Raw genomic sequence first — 22,599 nt, 5'->3', positions numbered from 1 at the left:
ATTGGTGGTGGGCGCGACAGACGACAAGCTACTGTGTAGTTTGGTTAGGTTACGTTAGGTTAGGTTTGGTTACGAAAAAAGGAAAAGGTTTCTTTGTTTTTCGTTGTATTTCATAACCTGAGCTTAAATGATAGGTTAGGAAATAAAAGAGAAGGTTTCCTTGTATTTCGCGACCTAAACTTAAACGTTAGGTTGGGAAATAATAGAAAAAGAAAGAAAGATTCTTTATATATACAGTATACTGAATAGCTATTAAGGTGCTGATTGACGTTATGATACGTGTGTATCCGCATGAGTGTCTTTAAAAATAAAAGTACATTAATAAAAAAAAATTAATATTTTATTAATAAACAATTTATGTGCTAGTCCACTCATGATTCTAAAGAAAAAAGGTTAGGTTACCCCCTCCATTTCGGGAGAGGTTCAAGCTCCCATGGGATTCAAGTGGAGGTAACCTGACCTATTTTCACCATTAGGGCATATTATTGAACAAGAAAATAAAAATACGGTCATAAAAAAATTTATTTTTTTATGAATGTATTTCTAAATATGACTGATTCTAAAGAAAAAAGGTTAGGTTACCCCCTCCACTTCGGGAGGGGTTCAAGCTCCCATGGGATTCAAGTCGAGGTAACCTGATCTTTTTTCACCGTTACAGTAAATGTTAGGGCATGCACGATTAGGACAAGTTACCATTAGTGCTGCTACAGTGATACTAAACCGATGTTGTCGTGTGTTGTGTTCGCGCACCAATCAGCACGTCGTTTGCCACGCCTACCTGTCAATCAGTATATCGTTCTCGACTTTGCTCCAGACCGTTAACACCTACTGTCTGTTTACCGAGTGAGCAGCGCTAGAGTGCCGTATCGGCAAACTAATTTTCCGCGTAAGTTATCCGACGTTTCTCGTCGTTCTCGTGCAGGCTTTCTTTACCTTCGCCCTCTTACGAAGAAAGGCTTAAGTTTTGCGAATTACAGTGTCTGGAAACTAGGCACCAGCAAGGTGATCTGATAGAGGTGTACAAAGCCTTGAATGGTTTGAGCATGCTCAATGCTGATGGGATTCTTCCTCTTGCTCAGAATAATCACCTGAGAGGGCATAAATTCAAACTGTGGAAAGACAGATGTAGGATAGATGTGCGGAAATTTGCCTTTAGCCAGCGGGTGGTTGGTAGGTGGAACAGACTTCCATCCCTTGTCGTGGAAGTTGATAGCCTAAATAAGTTTAAGGCTCAGCTGGCCAGGTATTTCGAACGAACAGAGGGGTGAAGTGGAAGTGGTTATTTTTATTTATTTATGTTACTTTTTTTTTTTTTTTTTTTGGCTGATGCTGCATTAGCTTGCTTTCTTGCATCAAATGCCTCTGCTAATGCTAATAAAATGAGCAGCTTTGGAGTTATTGTCTGTTCAAAGTCATTTGAAACACTACGTACAAATATTAAAAAAGTTTCATTAAAATTATAGGGTGCAATTGCAGACAAACAGGATTACCCTTACTTAAATGAAATATAACAATAACCTAGTCTTCCACTTATACTTTTTATTTATTTATTTTTTTAATTTGGAAGGTAATACAGGTTTCAACTTAAGGTAAGACAACCTTTGGACACCAACTGCACCTAATCACTTTACCTATATTATCAATGAAAGCATCAAAATACTATTATAAGTATAAAATTCTTAATTATAAGCCTACTTACCATATAATCTATGTCATCAATTCCAAATCTTTCCCTTAGATTTCGAAATACAAGTGGACAATATTCTTTTACCTTGAAGTGACTTGGCATATTTTCTCTAAGAACAAAATATTTTGTACTTCCCCTCTTGTTCCATGAATTTTAACTATATTATTTAATTCAATCTTCTGACAAATATATAAATAATAAAAAACAAATATATAAATACTAAAAATATGGCTTTTGCATAAGAGGTTAATATAATGTATAAACAGGATACTAAGATAAATTTAGGGCTAAACCCTCAAAGCTGCAAGCAAATTTAGACCATGTATATATTAAGTGCAATAGCATCATTAATACACAGCCATTTCTGAATAAACAGAATATTCATAAGGTGGCATTGTTTTAAGTAATATCTCATATGAGTTGCCATGATATTGCACTACCTTGAATAAGTAACGCTTCACCTAAGGAGAAGACTAACATTACTTATTCTCAGATAGGTACCACCACCCAGACAGCACCATTTCGGGGCTATTTGGCCTTTCTTCAGTGGGTGGAGTTATATTTCATAACTGTTTTGCCATCATTGCATCACTTGGGTACCTACCCACCCACCAAAGAAGGGCCAAATAGCCCTGAAACGGTGCTGTCTGGGTGGTGGTACCTATCTGAGAATGAGTAACATTAGTCTTCTCCTTAGGTGAAGCGTTACTTATTCAAAGTAGTGCAATATCACGGCAACTCATTGTGAAGGTATTCACAATATGAGATATAACTTAAAACAATGCCGCCTTATAAAAAATATTCTGTTTATTCAGAAATGGCTGTGTATGAATTATGCTATTGCACTTAATATATACAGTCTAAAACTGCTCGCAGCTTGAGGCTTTATCCATAAATGCATCTTAGTCAGTTGGGTGTGACATAAGCACTGCGAAAGCAAAAATAAGAGTAGGAGTAATTGGACTCGAAGGAGTACAATTAACAATTCTACAGAGAAATAGATTGGGCTAGTAAATCAGAATGTCTTATAATGGGGGATTTTAACTTCCCAGATATTGGCTGGAACTTGTGGGTTGGTCACTCACACACTAGTAAGATTTTGTGGATTTATTGGATGATTGTTTTCTGCAGAAGAATGTTCGAGAGGCAACCAGAGAGGGCAATACTCTTGATGGTTATCAGCAGTGATCATTCATGTATTAAGAATTTGCAGATAAAGGAACCACTAGGTGGCAGTGACCACAGTGTGCTGAAGTGGGATTTACTCAAAGAGGTAACTACCATCAGGGGTAAAGGGAAGGGTTATTGCTTTCGTAAAGGCGACTACGATGGTCTGAGACAGTATTTAAATTCTATACAGTGGGACCAACTGATGATGTTACCAACAGCAAACTCAAAATGGGAAGCATTCAAAGAACTTATCTTGGAAGCTACTAGGCTTTACATACCAACTAAGAAATATTGTTCAAGGTTTAGGCCTAAATGGATGTCAGATGAACTGATGAGACATATGGCAGAGAAGAAAAATGCATGGTATACGTATAAATTAACACGTGACACAGAAGCCTATGATAAATATAAGTTGATCTGTAACCAAGTTACAAAGGAGGTTAGGCAGGCGAAGGCAGATTACGAGAGATCCTTGGCAAGGGATGCAAAGAAAAACAGCAAAGAGTTCTTTACTTATGTAAACTCTAGAAGGACGGGAATAAATCAGATTGGTCCACTTGATATCGATGGTTCAAATGTTGATGATCCTGCTCAGGTAGCTAACAAACTAAATGAATATTTTGCATCGACATTCACACATGAGGAGTTATTCAGCGAGGGGAATGCCAGAGGTGAATTCAACTATGGCAGTAAGCTAGATAATCTTGTAATAACTGAGAGTAAAGTGGAGGAGAAATTGTTGAAGGTTGGTTGCTTGTTTGGTTGGGTTTTATTGGTGCATTAGCAACAAAGGCTATAATGCACCAAAACCTGGTCATAAAAAAGTAAAATTTCCGGTGGCTTAATGAATTAGGTCACTAAGTGTCAAGGTATAAAAACAAGTATAAACTATAAAAGACAAATATCAGTAAACAAGTAACAATAATAAGGAAGGTTTTTTAAATATCAGTAAAAAGGTTTACTGATTTCAAAAGGCTAAAAATAGCAGATACATGGTCATTGTCAGAAAAAATCTGACTGAGTGTATATGGCTCAGTCAGATGGTTAAAAGCAGTAAAATGTATACAGTAAACCCCCGCTATTCGCGGGGATCACGTTCCTGAGAAATGCCGCGAATATCGAAAATGCGAATACTGAGTTATGGCTCCTATAGTAATAAAGGGGTTCCATTCCAAAGTATGAAATATATAAGAAAAACTAGTCTAAAATTTTGTCTATGTATTATATGTACCTTCATAATATGACTATGTACATGGACAGTACATAGTGAATTGCAAGCATATGGCATCGAAATGAAAATAAGAAACAATTTGATATTAAATGTAATATTTATTAGAAATTTCAAACAAATCTTTCAAACCAGCGCCTTTGCTAGCTAAAAAACTTATCCCGCCAGTGCTATCACCAGTTTCGCTAAACGTGTTGATGAAGGAGTTTTGCCTTTTCACGAATGATGTGTGAACTTAACGGAATTTTATTTTGAGTTCGGTCTTCTATCCACAGATTTAAAGCCTTTTCCATTTTTTCTAATTTAACATCACGAGTTACAGAGCAAATTTTTGAAGCAATTAGCATGTTTTCAAGGACATTACAGTGGATTTTTTCTTCCGATTTCTTGATTGATTGTACCGTTGACTCATTGATTTTATAATGTTTTGCCACTGAGGAGACACTTTCACCATTAGAAACTTTGTCTAATAACTCAATTTTATTCATCAATGTCATCACTTTCTTTGATATTTCACATTTCCCTTGTTATTCGTAGCCATATTTTTGTACGGGTTAGAAAGAACTTGTCCAAATAAAGTCACTTTCTTCCTTTAACACACTCGAAAAAGTCTGTTTTACACTGCAAAACGGTAAATTTATCACTTTTGTAAGCATATCAATTTATAAATTGATAAATTTATAAGCATATAAATTAAAAACAAGCGACGAAACCTTCCATGGCAAACGCATAACACATACCGAATAAGGATTAGCGAGAAACATCCACGCTCACGATTTTGTCACCCCTCTCCCCCACACACTGAGCGCTGTTTTGACCGGGAAAGATAATTTTAGCCACACCCATGTTTTTTTTATGGCGGAAAATATTCAAGGCACTTTAAAATTCACATTTTTTTAGGATTCATTTTATATTAAATCAGCGACCGCGAATACAGATACCACAAATAGCGGGGGTTTACTGTATTGCTAAAAACTGGACAGTCAATTAAAATGTGTCTGATTGATAATATTGTGCCGCAGGACTCGCACATAGGAGGATCATTAGGTCCTATGCGGGTCCGGGCAAGAACAACTTCCTCCTTAAAATTCCTGCGCAGACTAGACTGCCACGGTTCAATTACAGGCTTTATACGATATAATTTATTTGTAGTCTGTCTATTCCACGAATCCTGCCATTGGGAGTGTATCTTCTGGTGTATTAATTGCCTGTAGTTCTGTACAGGGGACTGACAGGTGGCGATTATTATTGGGAATTGCTGATTTGGCTGACACCACAGCCAAATCATTTCCCATTGTTGAAGATAAACACAAGAAAGGCACCTGGGGTGAATGGGATCTATCCAGTTATATTAAAGGAGGCAGCAAAGGAAGTAAGCAAACCCTTAGCCATAATTATGAGAGCTTCCTTGGACTCAGGGGAGGTACCCATAGACTGGAGATGTGCAAATGTGACCCCAATTCACAAAGGAGGATCAAAGGCTGACAAGTAATTATAGACCTGTGAGTTTAACTTCTGTTTCAGGAAAATTAATGGAAGCATTGGTTAAAGAAGCACTGCAGGATCATCTAGAGAAGACTTCAGTTATAGCTCGGACAGCATGGTTTTGTTAAGGGAATGTCTTGCCTGACCAATTTGACTGGATACTATGATGCAGTCGCAAAAGAACTGGATGCAGGGAATAACTTTGATATTATATACTTGGATCTTAGAAAGGCTTTTGATACTGTTGCACATGGAAGACTGCTGAACAATTGGAGCAGTGTGGCACTGGAGGCAAATTGCTGCTATGGATAAAGGGATGGTTGAGGGGGAGAAGACAGAGAGTGGTAATCAATGGACACTGCTCAACGTGGACTAATGTTATTAGTGGAGTCCCTCGGGACTAAGTGTTGGGTCCATTATTGTTTTCTGTATTTACAAATAATATTGATGATGTTATATCAAGCTTAATGTCCAAGTTTGCAGACGATACAAAGGTTGGCAGGGTTGTTAAGGACACTACTGACGCTATGCTGCTGCAACAGGATCTAGAAAGGTTGAGCAGATGGGCTGAGAGTTGGCAAATGAAGTTTAACGTTGACAAATGTAAAGTACTACATATGGGAAACAGCAACCCCAGAGCAACGTATCAACTCTGTGGTACTACACTGACAGTGGTAGAGAATGAAAAGGATCCAGGAGTAATTGTGCAGGCAGATATGAAGTTCTCTGAGCAGCTGAGATGGGCCGCAAGAGTAGCTCATGGTGTCTTGTCAATGATATACAGGAATTTTTCTAGCAGGGATAAGGAGGTGATTATTCCCTTGTATAAGGCAATGGTCAGGCCACACCTTGAGTACTGTATACAGGTCTAGAGGCCTCATTTCAAGAAGGATGTAGAGCTGCTGGAACGAGTATAGAGAAGGGCAACAAGATTAGTGAATGGAATAAAGGGTTGTTCTTACGAAGAAAGGCTTAAGTTTTGCATATTACAGTGTCTGGAGACTAGGCAACGGCGAGGTGATCTGATAGAGGTGTATAAAGCCTTGAATGGTTTGAGCATTCTCAATGCTGATGCGATTCTTCCTCTTGCTCAGAATAATCACCTGAGAGGGCATAAATTCAAATTGAGGAAAGACAGATGTAGGAAAAAGATGCGGAAATTTGCCCTTAGCCAGCGGGTGGTTGGTTGCTGGAATAGACTTCCTTCCCTTGTTGTGGAAGTTGATAGCCTGAATTCTGATAGCCTTCAGATAATATGCCTTTGGGCCCAAACGCTTTGATCTCCAATCAACCATATACCTCAAATTTACCTGCTTCCCCAATGACCATAGTGGCACCACTAGATTCTAATATTTCACCCATTCCGCCCTCTGTGTCACAATAGTTTTCATCAGAAGAAATCCAGTGTATGGACAGTGTGCGAATTCCAGTGAATCATGTGCCTTCTGAGATTGAGTCCCATGGTGATTCAAATAATGAGTCATCAACGGACGCTAGCAACGAGACTGAAGCTGAAAATGACGAAGCTCCCGATGGTCATGACACACCTGTTTTGGATTGGTGGGAACCTTGTGGTGTGCCTGACAACTTCCAATTTTCTGGACACGATGGGTGAAAGTGACACTTTAGACTTAGCTAATCCATATGCTATCTATAGACAATTTATGACTGACCAGGTTCTTGACATTACAGTTGAAGAGACAAATAGATATGCTTCTGAGTACATTCAAATTTGTCTTCATCCCCAATCTATACTTCGAAAATGGAGAGACACCAACCGCGATGAGATAAAACTTCTAGCTATTCTCATGATCGTGGGCATCTCATTTATCAATAGAATGCAACTATATTGGTCTAATTATGACATGTATGGCTATAAACTCAATCAAAATACCATGAAGCGTGACAAATTTGCTTGGTATTTTTATTGAAATTATGCTTCAAATAGGACTCAGCTGCAAATCAGGAGAGACTTCAAATTGAAAAATAATGTAAACCTTATTTTTCAACAATTTCAGCAAACCATCTCCTGTTGAAAATATTGTTATCAATGAAAGCATGGTGGCTTGGGGAAGCAGATTGGCAATCTGTCTATACCTTCCAGCAAAGACCCATAAGTACGGAGTAGAGCTGTATAAAATTTGCACTCCAGAAGGTTTCACCTATAATCTAAAAATAAATGCTAGAAAAAAAATACTCCAAATTTGTCCAGCCAACCAGCCAGTTCTGTTTGGCTGGACAAATTTAAAGAGCATCATGGCTTACTCGAAAAAGTTATTTCTGATGAAAGTGGAGTTGCAATTGAAGAAGACATTGGAAAGAAACAGTTTTGAAAAAAATTGAGGACTACATGTCCAAAGACATTCAATGTTGATAAAACAACTTTTTTTAAATGTTTGCCAAACAAGACACTGACTTAAAAGGTGATAAATATTTAGGTGGTAAAAATAATAGAGAATTACACTCTTGGTTGCAAATATGGCTGGTAAGGAAAAACTGAAGATTTTGGTAATAGGCAAAAGTAAATAACCCTGATGTTTCAAAGGAGCAAAGTCATTAGAGTTGAGTTGGACAACAAAAAACCTTGATGACAAGCGAAATTTTTGAGCAGTAGATTTTAAATTTTGTTAGAAAGATGACAAAATAAAATAGAAAAATCGCGTTGACTGTCGACAACTGCCCTGTCCACCTTCACTCAGTAATTTTGAAGCTTAAAAGAGTGAAGCTTGTTTTCTTTCTTCTGAATAATTCGTCTTAACTGCAGCTAATGGACCATGACATTATGAAGAATTTGAAAATGCCTACTGAAGGCGCATACCGAAAAAAATTATACTGAGAATAGGAACCAACCAACCTATAGATTCCGTTATATGTGTTTGTGGATGTGTATATCAGAGATGGCAAAAGTGTGGAGTCAAGATGTCATGTAAACAATGATTAAGAATTGTTTCGCAAAAGCAGGTTTTGCTAAAATGGTAATTAACAGAGATGAGTGGGATGAACTATTAGAAGACATTGAGCAATCTTAAGAAGAGTTCCAATTGAGGTTTGATCAGGGAGAAATTGTTCTTGACGAATTTTTAGGAGTTGATAATGATGCCATAGTAACTGAATGTCCGAGTGACACCAACATTTGAGCATATTTAAAGAACTAGTGACAATATCGACGATGAGTTGGATGAAAGTGAGGGTAACAAAGGCAATATTGAACCTTTCAAACATGAAATGTTGGCAGCATTTAAAAATTGCATCGAGGCCTTCAGTGGGAAGAAAACGTAACAAAATATACTGAGTGTTTAAAGTTTAAACAAATGCAAACATTTTTATGAACAGTGTACTAATATATTGGTGTGCATCATGTAAGTAGTCATTGTTCAATATGTATGTATTAATAAATTGTTTTGATGTTAGAAAATTTATTCATTCCCACTTCTTTCCCTATATTTCTGAATTTACAGTATTTTTCATTGTTGAAAAGGTCATATTTCTTTAACAAAATTTATGTATAACGAATTTTTTCAAGGGACGATCAATTTCGTTATGTAGAGGTCAATACCTCTACATAACTTTAAAAAAAACTATAATCCAATAAATTTGGATTATAGTTATTTCAACTGTATTTGAAATAACAAAAGAGTTTACAGGGCTCTTGATTTTTCATGTGTTCTTACTCATTTTAATGTAATCTGAATTATTACCTATATAGGGATTTATTCATGTAAAAAAAAATAAAAAAAAACCCAGTCTATATGTACCAATATGGCAATAGTATTTTTCCATCACCCAATAAAATTATTACACATCTACTCAAGTTAATTTTATCTTATTTTCCACTGACTAATCAACAACCTTTCTACAGAAATACAATTACCACATTTTATAAACTAATGCAAAATAAAATAAGATATTCATAAATAATACAGGTATTTTATTATAAAGGCCATACTTCTATTCTAAAGGGCTGTCTTTCTATGTGCTGTGGAATGCTGAGGGATGTGCAGCTTATTTGTTAATCGTCACTTGAAAAGAATTTCAGCTAAATTTCTCAACCAAGAGGCTTGAATAATCACTAAATATTTTAACAAGGACTTGCCCAAGAAGTATAGGAGGCTTATGTGGAATGCAAAGAAAGCAGTCATCTTATTAAAGCATATGATGACCTATATAAATAAATTGACAACACAGGAGGGGGGTGGATGAAGCAGATATTTCAAATTGCAAAGACAAGAGAAAGGAAAAATAATTCTGGAACACATTAGCTGCAATCAAGGATGAGAATCTAAAGAATCTTGGCGAAAATGGAGGAAATAATAAATGGAAGAATTACTTCCAGCAATTATTTGATGAGGAAGCAAAACAAGAATTAATCCGCATGGTAGACTGAATGTGGCTTTGAATGAACAAACTTTGGCTCTAGAAGTTAGAGGCACAGGAAAAATAAAGACAAGAAGAGCTGTACGTCCATATTGCATACCTGGAGAAGTAAGAAAGGTTGTGAAAAGAGGGACTGCTTAACTAGTTAGGCAGTTTCACTGTATTCAGTTATCTTGTTAAAGAGTAGAGTGGTTACTATTTATAAAAATAAAGACAACGTCCAGAATTGTGCCAACTATCAAGGAATTAGGCTTATGTTCCAGAGAATTGCGAAACAATGGTTAAAGCAGGAATCAGAAATCTCAGAAAACCAATTTGGTTTCATGTGAGGAAAGTTGATTATCGAAGCAACTAATGGAGAGGAGAAGGGAGGAATGCATATGAGCCTTACTGATTTAGAGAAGACCTATGATAGTCCTAAACGAAGTAATATGGTGGGTGCTGGGAAGAAAGACTATCCCATATGGATAAATTACTGCTATCACAGTATGTATGAGATGAATTCTGCAGGTTGTACTTAAAGGCTTTACAAACTATATCAAATGTACCAAACACAACAGAAGGCCTGCATTCCCCTTACTGATAGAGGACACTACCTGTTTCTTAAAATATTATCAACCACTGCTGGATAGACCAATAAGGCACTTTCTCAACTTACGTGAACTTTATGGTAATGTCTTTGCATTTTAATGACATATTTAAGCTCCCAATGCTAATAACACAGCTAATACTGATTGATTTCTGTTGTGGCAATGCCATTTTGAAATAAGCTTTTTTCAGACTTGCCATCTATTGGTTATTACTTGATGTTCCATGAAACCAAAATTTCCTTCAAAATAAAAACTGTTTCTCTTTATCTTGCAGGTTTTTCTTTTCATGGTGGTTTGTAATGTAATGAATAATATATGTCCACCATGTATGATCTTTTTATTTCATTCAAATAATTAAAATGTGTACACTTTAAAAAAAACTATAATCCAATAAATATAAAAAATATTAATGCTTTATGCTGGTTGTCTGTCCTATGCACAGAACAGAATGCACTTTTTTTCTTTTTTTTTTTAAGCAATCAACAGTATAAGTTTATTTTTAATTCATGTCTGTTTTTACACATTTACCACATAATTTGAGGAATATTTTCAGTTAAAAAAAAAAACAAAAAAAAAAAAAAAAAAAAAGATGTCGATGGTTGTAGTTATATATCCAAAATTTCTTAATTATGAGCTAACATTTTGAAACAGAAAAAAAAGAAAAAAAAAAAAAAAAAAAAATATATATATATATATATATATATATATATTGCAAACTAAAAAAGTATATACAGCAAAAAAGATTTCTATTTTGTGATACACTTACTGACTATGCACAACATTAACTAGATTTCAGTCATTCAAAATAATTTTGGCTATTCCACCTAGAAAAGTATTTTAATAATTAAAACTAATCTACACAATGTTCACTTCATTAGTCATCTATTCTTTCAGCATTCAGAACACACACACAAACACACATATATATATATATATATATATACACACACATATATTTAAAAAAAAAATACTTATTAAAATGATGGTTATCCACTTTGGTCTTGCTGAAGGATTTGAAATCATCTGGAAGTAGCATCACAGGGATATTCACATGAGTTAAACCATTGATCTGTTTACAGGAAAATAAAATATATAAAACTACAAAATATTTTACAGTTTTTATTAGTCTGTGTTAATAAACAAACTAATAAAAACTACAGTTTGTTTTTTTTATTGAAAAATTGATATGAAATTAACCAAATCAGGGATGGGGAATCTTTTTACATTGGAAGGCCAAATTTTATTTAATCAAGATACTATTAGGCTGCATGCTGAGAATTAAATATATACAAAAAAAAAAAAAATAAAAAAAAAAAAATATATATATATATATATACATTTATATATATTTTTGTAGGCATATTTACAATTTTAATTACAGCCTTTTATTGTATGAGGAATTTAAACAAATAAATTAGTGAAGACATTTATTTGTTTAGCAAAGATGCTAAAACTAAAAATGGACGAATTTTGATAACAAACCATTTAATGACTTTTTTTGTGTGCGACTGCTTAATGCCAGATAGTAGTCTGATATTTGGTTCCAACACTGTTGAGCATACTTTTAATTGGTCCTCCAAGTGAATATTCGTCATCTGAGATCTCAAGCTTGTTTTATTTTTATCATATATGAAAATGTTGATTCACAACAGTAGTTTGTGCCAAAACAAGATAGCATTCAACAAGCATGCTAACATAGGCATCAGCAGCATTTTTCCATATTTAAACGAGGATCCTTCTTCACACCAAATAGACTTCAGAATATTATCTTCTGAGAGCTCAAATAATTCCATCTGTAAGTCATCAGATGCTTTGAAGACATCAATCAGGTGTGGTTGAAATGCTAGTTTCAGTGTGAGATTCAGAAGAATACAAGGAAAGGTTTGCTGATTTTGTTTCTCAAAATCAGCAAACCTTTCCTTGTATTCTTCAATCAGGTAGGCTAGAACAGCTGTGTGTTCTTCATTGTCATATATCCTTAATGATTTGTTTGTATCCTATTCATTAATTACTTTTGCCAGTTCAGGAAAGTCTTCAGCTGAAAGTTCTGATTGGTTAAACAAGGTTTTGAAAAAGGTCAGTTTCTTTCGTAATGCCTGTATTTTAAGCCAGATATCATATTTAGATTTGGTTTTACCTTGCAAAAAAATATTCAGATCATTTTGCCTTGACATTATGTCATACAAAAATGCAATATCTCGGCAGAATTCCACTTTTGACAATTCACTGTTTTCATAAAGATAAAAGTTTGACAAGTATTTGTCCTTGGGACAACCAGTGCACTTTAGAATGATATGGCAGATCCATGCTGAATGTTTCATTATTAAGCTGAAGCATGTTGTGAAATTGGCAACGTTGCTCAAATGTAGTTTACAATACCTATAATTTTATTTAAAGTGTCACTTAAAATGGTAGATTTGGTACACAGATTCTGCTAATGAAGGATACAGTGAAAGGAAATCAAAGTATTTGGATCTGGCAATCCTTTCTATAGTAATGCAACAAATCCTTCATGTTTTCCTCTCATGGAAGGTGTGCCATCTGTGCATACACTTACATAAATTCAGTTTCACTTCATGGCATTTTTCTTTGAAGATACCAATTCCACATGTCCTGGCAGTAAGGGTATCCAAAGTCAGTGGAAAGTCAGTTTCATGACAATGAAAATCTGAAATTATTATAACACAAATAAAAAATAACACCTGTGCTTAGTCAGTAATGTCAGTGGATTCATCCAAGGCAATTGAATAACAAATGGCTTCACTCTGGCATATTGCATAAAGCTGTTCTGTTATATTACGGGCTTATTCATGTTGCTGATCAGTTATGGTCCTCCTCAAAAGAGGTAGTTGTTGTACTTCTTAATCTTAGCTGAATCTAAACATCCCACAACTAGGCCGTAATATAACAGAACAGCTAAATAGAAAATGCATTCTATTATGATTTCCACATTGCTAAATGGCTCACCTCTTCTTCCAAGTATATATGTTACTTTATGTGTCACTTCAGTGATGTCATCCCTTGTCCTGATGTAGTTTTAATTGAATATTATTGCTGCTGCCGCTTTCCTACTTTCATTTTCTTATATGCAGACTTTCATGGTTCTCCTAGTTTAGCAGAACCAGCGAAGAAAATTCTTCGCTGAATACACTCTTTTCTTCCTTTAATGCTCTTTTCTCATTTTTTGACATAATCGGGTAACCAGTAAAAATTAAAAATGAAATACACAGATTGACTGAAGATTCAATTTTAAAGGAAACAAGCACTGGAAATCTATGGCACTGGGGAGAATAACCAGAATGTCAACTGATACTGAGTATCAGTTGACATTCTGGTAGTCAGTGAGATGAGTCATCACTAATAAGAAAGGTAACATTGCCAAATGAAGTTCAGCTTCAAGCGGAAGTGATGCCATATCATCTATATGGGAAACAATAATATTCTGTAAAGATTAGTGAATTAGAATAAATGCTTTATTTTGTATTTACTTTAATATATAATTCATTATTATTTTCCTTAACTAGAAAAAGCAATGCATGCCCTTGATGAAGAGCTTGGTAAATGATGAGAAAAAACTTGGTTAGGTAAGATTAGATAAGGTAAGCACCAGAGCAACTAAGGTTATGAGATGTCAGTATATTGTCTATAATTTTTATGTATCCTTAGTCAGTTTCCTCTTTGCTGGATAAAAAAAAAAAAAAAAAAAAAAAAACCAGTTTACAGAAGAAAATCAAATGCAACCCTTGCCCAAACAAAACCAACAAAAATCAATCAATGTGTAAAAACAGCAATAAAAATTACATCACTGATGGGATTCAAACTTGGGCCTTCTTTGATTAGCATCGACAGATGGTGATTATGACCACTATGTTACTCACGAGGGCCAATGAGAAAAGATCAAATGTCATCTTAATGCCAAATGCAAATTCTAAAACATTTATAAAAGCACAATTCCATCTGGTTGGACCAAAATAAAAATATAATTATACTGGGCCGGCCATAAGAAAGGAAACTACAATCAGACCTCTATATATAACAAAAATGTACGATTGAAAACATTAGCTAAACAGAAATTTCTTTATAAAGAAATATGACCTCTTCAACAATAAAAATACTGTGATTAAACATTCAGAAAGATAGCAAAAGATGAGAAATAAATCATAAATAAGTGGAAATGAACAAATTTTCTAACATTTTAAAATGAATAAATTTTCTAACATTTTAAAACAATTTATTAATGCATACATATTAAGAAATTACTACTTACATAATATGCACGATATATTAGTACACCTTTAAGAATTATTTTGTAAAATATTTGTTTATTTTTTGTTGTACATTGGATTTTACTATACATCGTTCATAAAACTGTTTGCATTTCTTTAAATACTCAAATATATTTTCTGGCACATTTTCTTCACACTGAAGACTTCATTTCAAAGTTTCAAATGCTGTCAACATTTCATGTTTGGAAGGTTTAATATTGCCCTAATTTTCATCCAACTCATCTTCGATACTGCACTTCTCTTTGAATACTCTCAAAAACTCTCTCGGATATTCAGGTACTATGACATCATTATCAACTCCTAAAAATTCTTCAAGAACAATTTCTCCGCTGATCAAACCTCTTGCTTGGAGTTCTTCCCAAGATTGCACAATGTTTGTGGCAGTTCATCCCTCTCATCGTGTTAATTGGAGTTTTAGCCAAACCTTCTTTTGCAAAAGAATTCTTACGTTTTCAGTCACATCTTGACTCCACACTTTTGCTAACTCTGATATGCACATCCGCAAATCTATAACAGAATATAGGTTGGTTGGTTTCTATTCTAAGTATAATTTTTTTTAGTATGCTCCTTCGGCAGTGCATTTTCCAATTCTTCATAATGCCTCGGTCCATTGGCTGCAGTTGAGACGAGTTATTCACAGAGAAGAAAACAAGCTTCACACTTGTAAGTCTTTTCGAAATAACAGAGTGAAGGTAGGCAGGGCAGTTTTCGACATTCAACACAATTTTTCTGTTTTCTTTCGTCATTTTTCTATCGAAATTTAAAATAGACTGTTCAAAAAATTTCATTTGTCATCCAAGATATTTTGTTGTAGTCCAACTCTAACAACTTTATTCCTCTGAAACATTGGGGATGTTTACTTTTGCTTATTACCAAAAGATTCATTTTTTAATTACCAACCATATTTTGGATACAAACCAAAGTAACTTCAAGAGGTGTGTCAGAGTTGTAAACTATAGCAGATTAGTTAGTCTCAACTGTGTCTACACAATGTCAGGACTGTAATTCTTGCCTTACTATTTTTACCATCTAAACATTTATCACCTTTAAAAGTCAGTGTCTTGTTCGGTAAACATTTAAAATATAGACCTGTTTCATCCAATGTTAAATATGTCTTTGAGTTCTTAATCCTCCATAATTTTTTTTTCAAAACTGCTTCTTTCCGACAGAGTCGTAATTGAAGATTTTCTTCGATTACAACTCCATTTTCACCAGAAATAACTTTTTTGAGTAAGCAACAGTGCTTTTTAAATTTGTCCAGCCAACCAGAACTAGCTTGGAATTTACTTTGCTCCAGAAAAGATGCATACACCACAGCCTTTTCTTTTACTAAGGACCTGATTTGGCATGTTTTCATCTTGAATCAACTTCACCCACTTAAAAACAGCTTCATTTACATCGTCATACAGGCATGATTTTGCACACTTCCGGCTGGGTCCCATATACTCAAAACAGTTTGAGAATCAAAACGTGGTTTTTCAAAATGGTTGATACATTATGACAATGACACCAGGAGCTCACATCTGGTGAGTATGGGCTTGGCAAACCCAGGTCCTGAGCTGAACATCATCATTCTTCTCTTTCTTGGCGACTCTCTCTCTCTCTCTCTCTCTCTCAGGGTAACACGAGATTTTTTTTTTTGGCTGGTGCAGCATAAGCCTCAGGCTCCTTTGCACCTTACAGATAATAATAATCATACCAAAATTTACAGCAATTATTTATTTTATTTTTTTTTAAACGCCCTGATCTACACTATTTAGCACTTCCACCTTTTCCACTACACTCAAGAATTTCCTCTTAGACATTGTAAGGTTGCTTGTACAGCAGCTAAAACAAAACTTATTTAGAGACCACTTGTACCTACCACACAGGGCTTACAACACTGGTAAAAATCTTAACACCAGTATTTTGGCATTTTTAATTTATGAAACTGGGATACCGGTATTCCAAAAACAAATGTTTTTCTCAATAAATTTTGATGACAATTAGGTGCAATAAAGTAAGGAAAAAACAAGTACTGTAATTACTTTAATTCATGTTTTAAATAAACTTTTATTGCAATAATAAATATTCTGAAAAAAAAAAATCATTAAAATACAGTTATTATAAAAACAAAAAAAATACATATTTTTACTGCAAAGTTTAGTTATGTTTAAGCATCCACACTACCTCTCCGAATAAAGTGAGCTCTTCAGAAACATAAGCAATCAATAGTATGATAGTTTAAAATGGATCTAATTTTGGTATATATTTGATTAGTGCCAGAAAACGTCCTTTCGGATTCTATGCTGGATAGTGCTATTGTACTGAGATAATCGTAGACGATCTCAGTCCATATTTTCTAGGCTTTGAACGTTTTTAGCAAAAATAGTTTAAAGTATTTTATTAATTTTCGACTCAAGTTCATCTTTTAAAATCTCATTGGAGTCGGGCAATTTCTTATTTTGGAAAGAACTGGTGAACACTGATATTCTGTTCCATGTTGGTCTTCCATGGTTGAATTATGTTCATCATTTTCTGAAGGAGAAAGATGTTTTATTAAGCAAAGTATAATTTTCACTTTAGTAACTTTACTGAGTCTGGGACAGAGCAAAGAGTGGGGATAAAGAATAAAGAGAGCAAAGAGTGCAGTTAAGGAAATCTTCACATATATATATGCAAAGAACAAAAGGACAAATCAGATTGTACTCTTACGTAATGGACATGGGATAGTATCAGATATGCCAGCTGAAGTTGCAGATGAACTCAACAGTTACTTTGCATCGATATTTACATTAAAAAACTCTTTGTGGCAATGAGACATTAAGGAAGTGAAGTTGAAAAAACTATAATGATGTTGAAATTTCAAATGATTATTTAATGAGAAAACTTTCATGCCTACAGGCGGGTAAGGCTCCTGTGGTTGATGGCATTATACCCTATAATCTTAAAGGAGGCGGCAAGTGAGTGCATTGAACCATTAAGGCTAGTTATGAGAGCATCACTGGATCCAGGAGAGATTCTGTTGGATTGGTGTAAATTAGAACATAAAGGCGGTTGTAGGAGTGTAACGGGAAATTACTGACCAGCCAGTCTAACTTCAGTAGTAGGAAAAATCATGGAGGCAATGATCAAGGGTGGAATCCAGGTTCATTTAGATGGAAATGGAATTCTGTAGGATACACAGCATGGTTTTGTAAAGGGAAAATCATGTTTAACAAATTTGGTTTGCCATCTTGACAGGTCACTCGTGAGCTGGATTTAGGGAATAATTTCGACGTTGTTTATTTGGATTTCAGCAAAGCATTTGACTCAGTCCCACATGAGTGGTTACTTTATAAGTTGGAGCAGGCTGGAATCATAGGAAAAATCCTTAGATCGATAGCACAATGGCTTGAGGGCATCAGGCAGAGGATTGTGATAAATAGTTATTCCTCAAGATTGGGTTAATGTAAGAAGTGAGGTTCCCCAAGGATCAGTATTGGGACCACTGTTGTTTTTGATTATCTTAAATGACATCTATGAAGGGATGGAGGGCGTGAGGTCTAAACTTGCAGATTATGTAAAGGTCAGTAGAGTAGTTAATGATCGCTGCCAAGCAGAGTGACCTATATAGACTTCCGGGATGGTCAGAAAAGTGGCGGTTATGCTTTAATTCAGCAAAATGCAAGGTCTTACACCTGGGCAACAGCAACTACACTTGGTGGAGTTGAACTAAAGTCAGTAGTAGAGGAACGGGACTTACGATACGGTCAGACATGAATTTGTCCGAGAATTGTGGACATGTTGCAATGTTGCATGGTGTCCTATCGATGATTTATCGAACATTTGCTAGTAGAGATAACAATGTCATAATCACACAAAGGTGATTTTATAACCTTTGTGATTAAATTATAAACAATTATTTTTTTTAAAATTAGTACCGAAAAACTATTTTTTGTATCAATACCGGTATTTGAATACAGGGAAAAAAATTACCGGGATCTCGATACTGTAAGCCCTACTACCATGTAAACAGAGACAGGTGAAATTTAGTGTGTGGATGAATCATTTCTGCGAAACAACAAATGAATTTCCAGGATAAAGGAAAATCACTATCCTAATTCTCTAATAGGGTGCTTATAGTAGAAAACAGGTTGACCAGAGCCAATGCCCACAATAGGAATATGCCTTAATCTTTGCCAATGGCTGTGGACACATGGATAGCAGTTGACCGGAACAATTTCTTGGTACAGTACAGGCAGTTATATAGTTTTACGGACACCACGAAATTATGGAATGTTTAGCTCTTAAAAGCTAAGGGGATTTATAAATTCCTTTAGCTTTTAAATAGAATTATTTAAAAGTTTTAGAATAATTTGAACAAAGGAAAATTATCATGAGCTCTATAATGAAGGAGAGGATTGAAATGGTAAACTGGCATGCAAAATATGAAAATTCTGCAGAAGCTGCATGCCAGGTCAAGAAGATATTGGACATAAACCACCCACAATAAAATGCATAAAGCAAACTGTGAAGAAGTGGGAATGGTGCACAAATATACCAAAACCTGGTAGACCCTGCAATTAAAACATGAATTACAAGGTCTGCCAATGTGGAAGAAGACACTGAAAGATATCTGAAACAAAATCACAAAGAAAGCAAAGTCTGGAACTTAAAAATAACTAAAACAACCTTAAACAGAATCACAAAGGAACTTACATACAAGATTTATCATCCCACATTGCTACAAAAATCTGAATGAGAACAACCAGATGGAAGACTAGAAGGTTATGCCCTGCCTCCTCATTTATTCTTTAACATGATTTTAAATCATGCTGATGCTATCGAGGCAGTGTTAGGTGGGTCGGAAAACTGCTAGCTTAGGGGGATACAAGGACTAATAGATTAACAGTAGCCACTGGCAGAAGTGAAAGTGCTTCTTGCACTGCTTCTATTAGAATGAGCAGCAGTCTGGAAAACAAAATGCAGGGTATTTCAGAGACTGCTGGGAGTCATTGCGGTACAAGTAAACACATGGGTTGTGTTAGGGTAGCTAAGAATAGGAATAGGTGCATGTATACTTGCGTGTACACCAATGTTAGGAGTTGGGTACATAAATTTGATGAATTTGAGGTATTGCTCAAAACATCAAAGGCAGATATTGTTGGGATATCAGAGACGTGGTGTCACACAGATATAAGGAATGCAGAACTGGAATTTGGGGAGTACAATGTGTACAGAAAGGATAGACAGGATAGGAAGGGAGGAGGGGTTATGCTATTAGTTAAGAAACACAAAATCCAAGGAAGTGAAGCCAGTCGAAATCGCTGGACAATGCAGTGTCAAGTCAGTTTGGTGTGGCATAAGCATTGGGAGATCAAAATTGACAGCAGGAGTGTGCTGTACACCTAAGGACTCTGATGAGTATAATAATAAACTGTACAGGGAAAGAGTGGGCCAGTAAACCAGAGAGAGTCTTATAATGGGGGATTTTAATTTCCCAGATATTGACTGGAATTTGTGAGTTGGTCACTCACACACTGGCAAGGCTTTTATGGATTTATGGGATGATTGTTTTCTACATCAGCAAGTTCGTTTCTTTTTTTTTGGTTGATGCTGCATAAGCTTGCTTTCTTGCATCATATGCCTCTACTAATGCTAAATTCTCCTGGCTTGATAATATGGAGTAGAATTTGGATAGGAGTTTTTGGACTTTTTATTTATGAAAAATAAATGATAGGAGAAAGCTGAGACTACAAAAAAATAAAAAGCATTCCATTAATGCAATCCAAAATTAAATATGACCAATTTTCAATATTTCTATACTTATGCAATTCACCATGCAAAACCTGTCAAATAATTAAGACTAAAAGTACCCAGGTAGACAGAAGGGTTCCATTCAATGGCCACTGCAACCCTGTATTAAAACTGTCAGCAGTTATTGGAAAATTTGAAATTTCTCAGTGAAAACAAAAAGTTGAAAAATAAGCAAAAAATAATTAAATTGTTCATTTTTTTGATGCTATATCTATTTTCAATCTTTTCTGAGCACAACTGTGAAAAATCCATATTGTATTAATTAATTTTTGATAATTAAAACTCCCTTTAGACCCATCAGCAAATGCAAATTTAAAGACCGAGTTCTTCAAACTATACTTTGATTATAGGAGAGCATACTGTGCGGTAATTAACAGACATTACTGGAATTTTCTACAAAGATTTCACAGGAAACATTTTCAACAACAGGGATTAGGAGTTTCGGCTGTGTGGATAGAGTATACAAAGTACAGATTGCTGAAATACTGTCAGTGTCAAATCAACCCCACATGACTAACACAAGATTAATACCTCATGCTTTTTGTGAGGATTCTTAAAAGAATGTATTTAGTAATAAGAACAGGTCTATGTTGGAGCTTCAGCAGTCAACAGTTAGAGAATTAGAGGAATTGTGCATTGATGTGTATCTGTGTCCAAAAGGCTACATTTTGTAATGATCAAAATGACTTTTTTTTTTTAAGTTTATGTAGGCCCTTTCTATCATGTTGTTATTAATTAAAATATATACTTAAAAATAGCATTGCTATTTACAGTCAAACAATTTTCCTTACTTATGGGCTACCATGTATACAGTAACCATATTTTATTTCCTCTCTCCCTCAATATATATAATAAAGATTGAACTCAGAATGAATTAACAGAAAAATGCATGAAGATGGAGCAGTAGAGAACAAAGTGCCGAGGATAATAGAAGGAAAGTAAGAAAAAGAAATAAATAAGATATAAAAAGGAAAAGAATTTTAAGAGCCTAAAAGATTTATTAAATTATCTGAAATTAAAGGCTGAATCAAAGAGCCAATTAGAAATAGAGAAGCTGAAAGAGAAGTTAATATATGATTAATAAAAAAAAAAAAATGATGAGCATCAAATTAAGGATGGGAAGATAATAAAATAACTAAGGGAAACAGAAAGTTTGATGCAAACTAAAGAAGTTTGGTACATTAGGTCCTTGAGGTTGTCACGGACATCCTCTCAGATATGCCAGACAAACTGTACTTGCTACCCGGGGAGTCTAAAACGCTGATGGAACTGATATTCGGGTGGCATTCAAGTCAAGTGAACCCAATTTCGGTGAAATCTGGATGGTCTGTGACAGCCAAATCTTCTGCTGCACCTTCACGATGGTGGGATTGTTAGTAATCCTGGGTATAACCTCCATGCATAAGCACACTGTGGGTGACCACCCAGGTGTGAACTGGGTGGTCACCCCAAGTGTGGCACCCACAACACATGGAGGAATGCCACCCTCTATGTTACCAGGCAATACTACGTGGTAGATGACTCATCAATCAGTGCAAAACCACCACTTTGCTTATTGGAGGCTTTAAGCGGTGGAACCCATGTTTAGTCTCCAGAGCTAAATTCCAGTCAACCCTTCCACCCCTCTTCCATCATGCAGTATGACTGGTCTTTTGAAGGTATGATGAATATCATGGCGAGATCCAATCTTCCTTATATTTCGAGGGTACAGCTCTAAAATGGCGTTCGCAGGCCGGCCGTTAGTTAGTACACCGGACCGAACCTGTTCGTAACTCTTTAGGAAGCTTCCAGATCAGCTAGTGTAAAATCTTGCTACCTCTACTCTGCCAGATAGTGACTGGAGGGAGTCTGAGTAGTGTGTATGCGGGAGGCATTGTCGAGGCCACGTTATGTCAAGGATCTGGGTATATTCTTACCATGTGTATGCCATATCCAAAAATTTCATTACTTCATATAGCATGTCCCACCCGCACTTTTTCTTACTATTGAACACACCATTAA

At 35.3% G+C, this 22,599-nt stretch overlaps 1 protein-coding gene across 3 annotated transcripts in view; it reads right to left on the bottom strand.

Moving 5' to 3' along the window:
- LOC150091173 (phosphatidylinositol 5-phosphate 4-kinase type-2 alpha-like) overlaps nt 1–22,599 on the bottom strand; it is a 327,817-nt gene that overhangs the window by 183,325 nt on the left and 121,893 nt on the right. For 2 of the 3 annotated variants that reach the window (XM_090374545.1, XM_090374551.1), the window contains exons 2-3: nt 11,506–11,603; nt 1,700–1,796 (exon numbers count right to left, since the gene is read on the bottom strand). In XM_090374545.1, coding sequence (XP_090230671.1) covers nt 1,700–1,796; nt 11,506–11,603 — 195 coding nt within the window. Of the gene's footprint in view, nt 1–1,699; nt 1,797–4,276; nt 4,298–11,505; nt 11,604–22,599 lie in introns of all 3 variants that reach the window. The other variant, XM_090374555.1, reaches the window with a different exon arrangement.

The sequence above is a fragment of the Mastigoproctus giganteus genome, chromosome 1, assembly GCF_048544385.1.
Source record: "Mastigoproctus giganteus isolate SK-2022 chromosome 1, ASM4854438v1, whole genome shotgun sequence".
Taxonomy (NCBI): domain Eukaryota; kingdom Metazoa; phylum Arthropoda; class Arachnida; order Uropygi; family Thelyphonidae; genus Mastigoproctus; species Mastigoproctus giganteus.
Note: the sequence above shows the minus strand (reverse complement) of the source record. Positions and strands in the feature narration are given on the sequence as shown.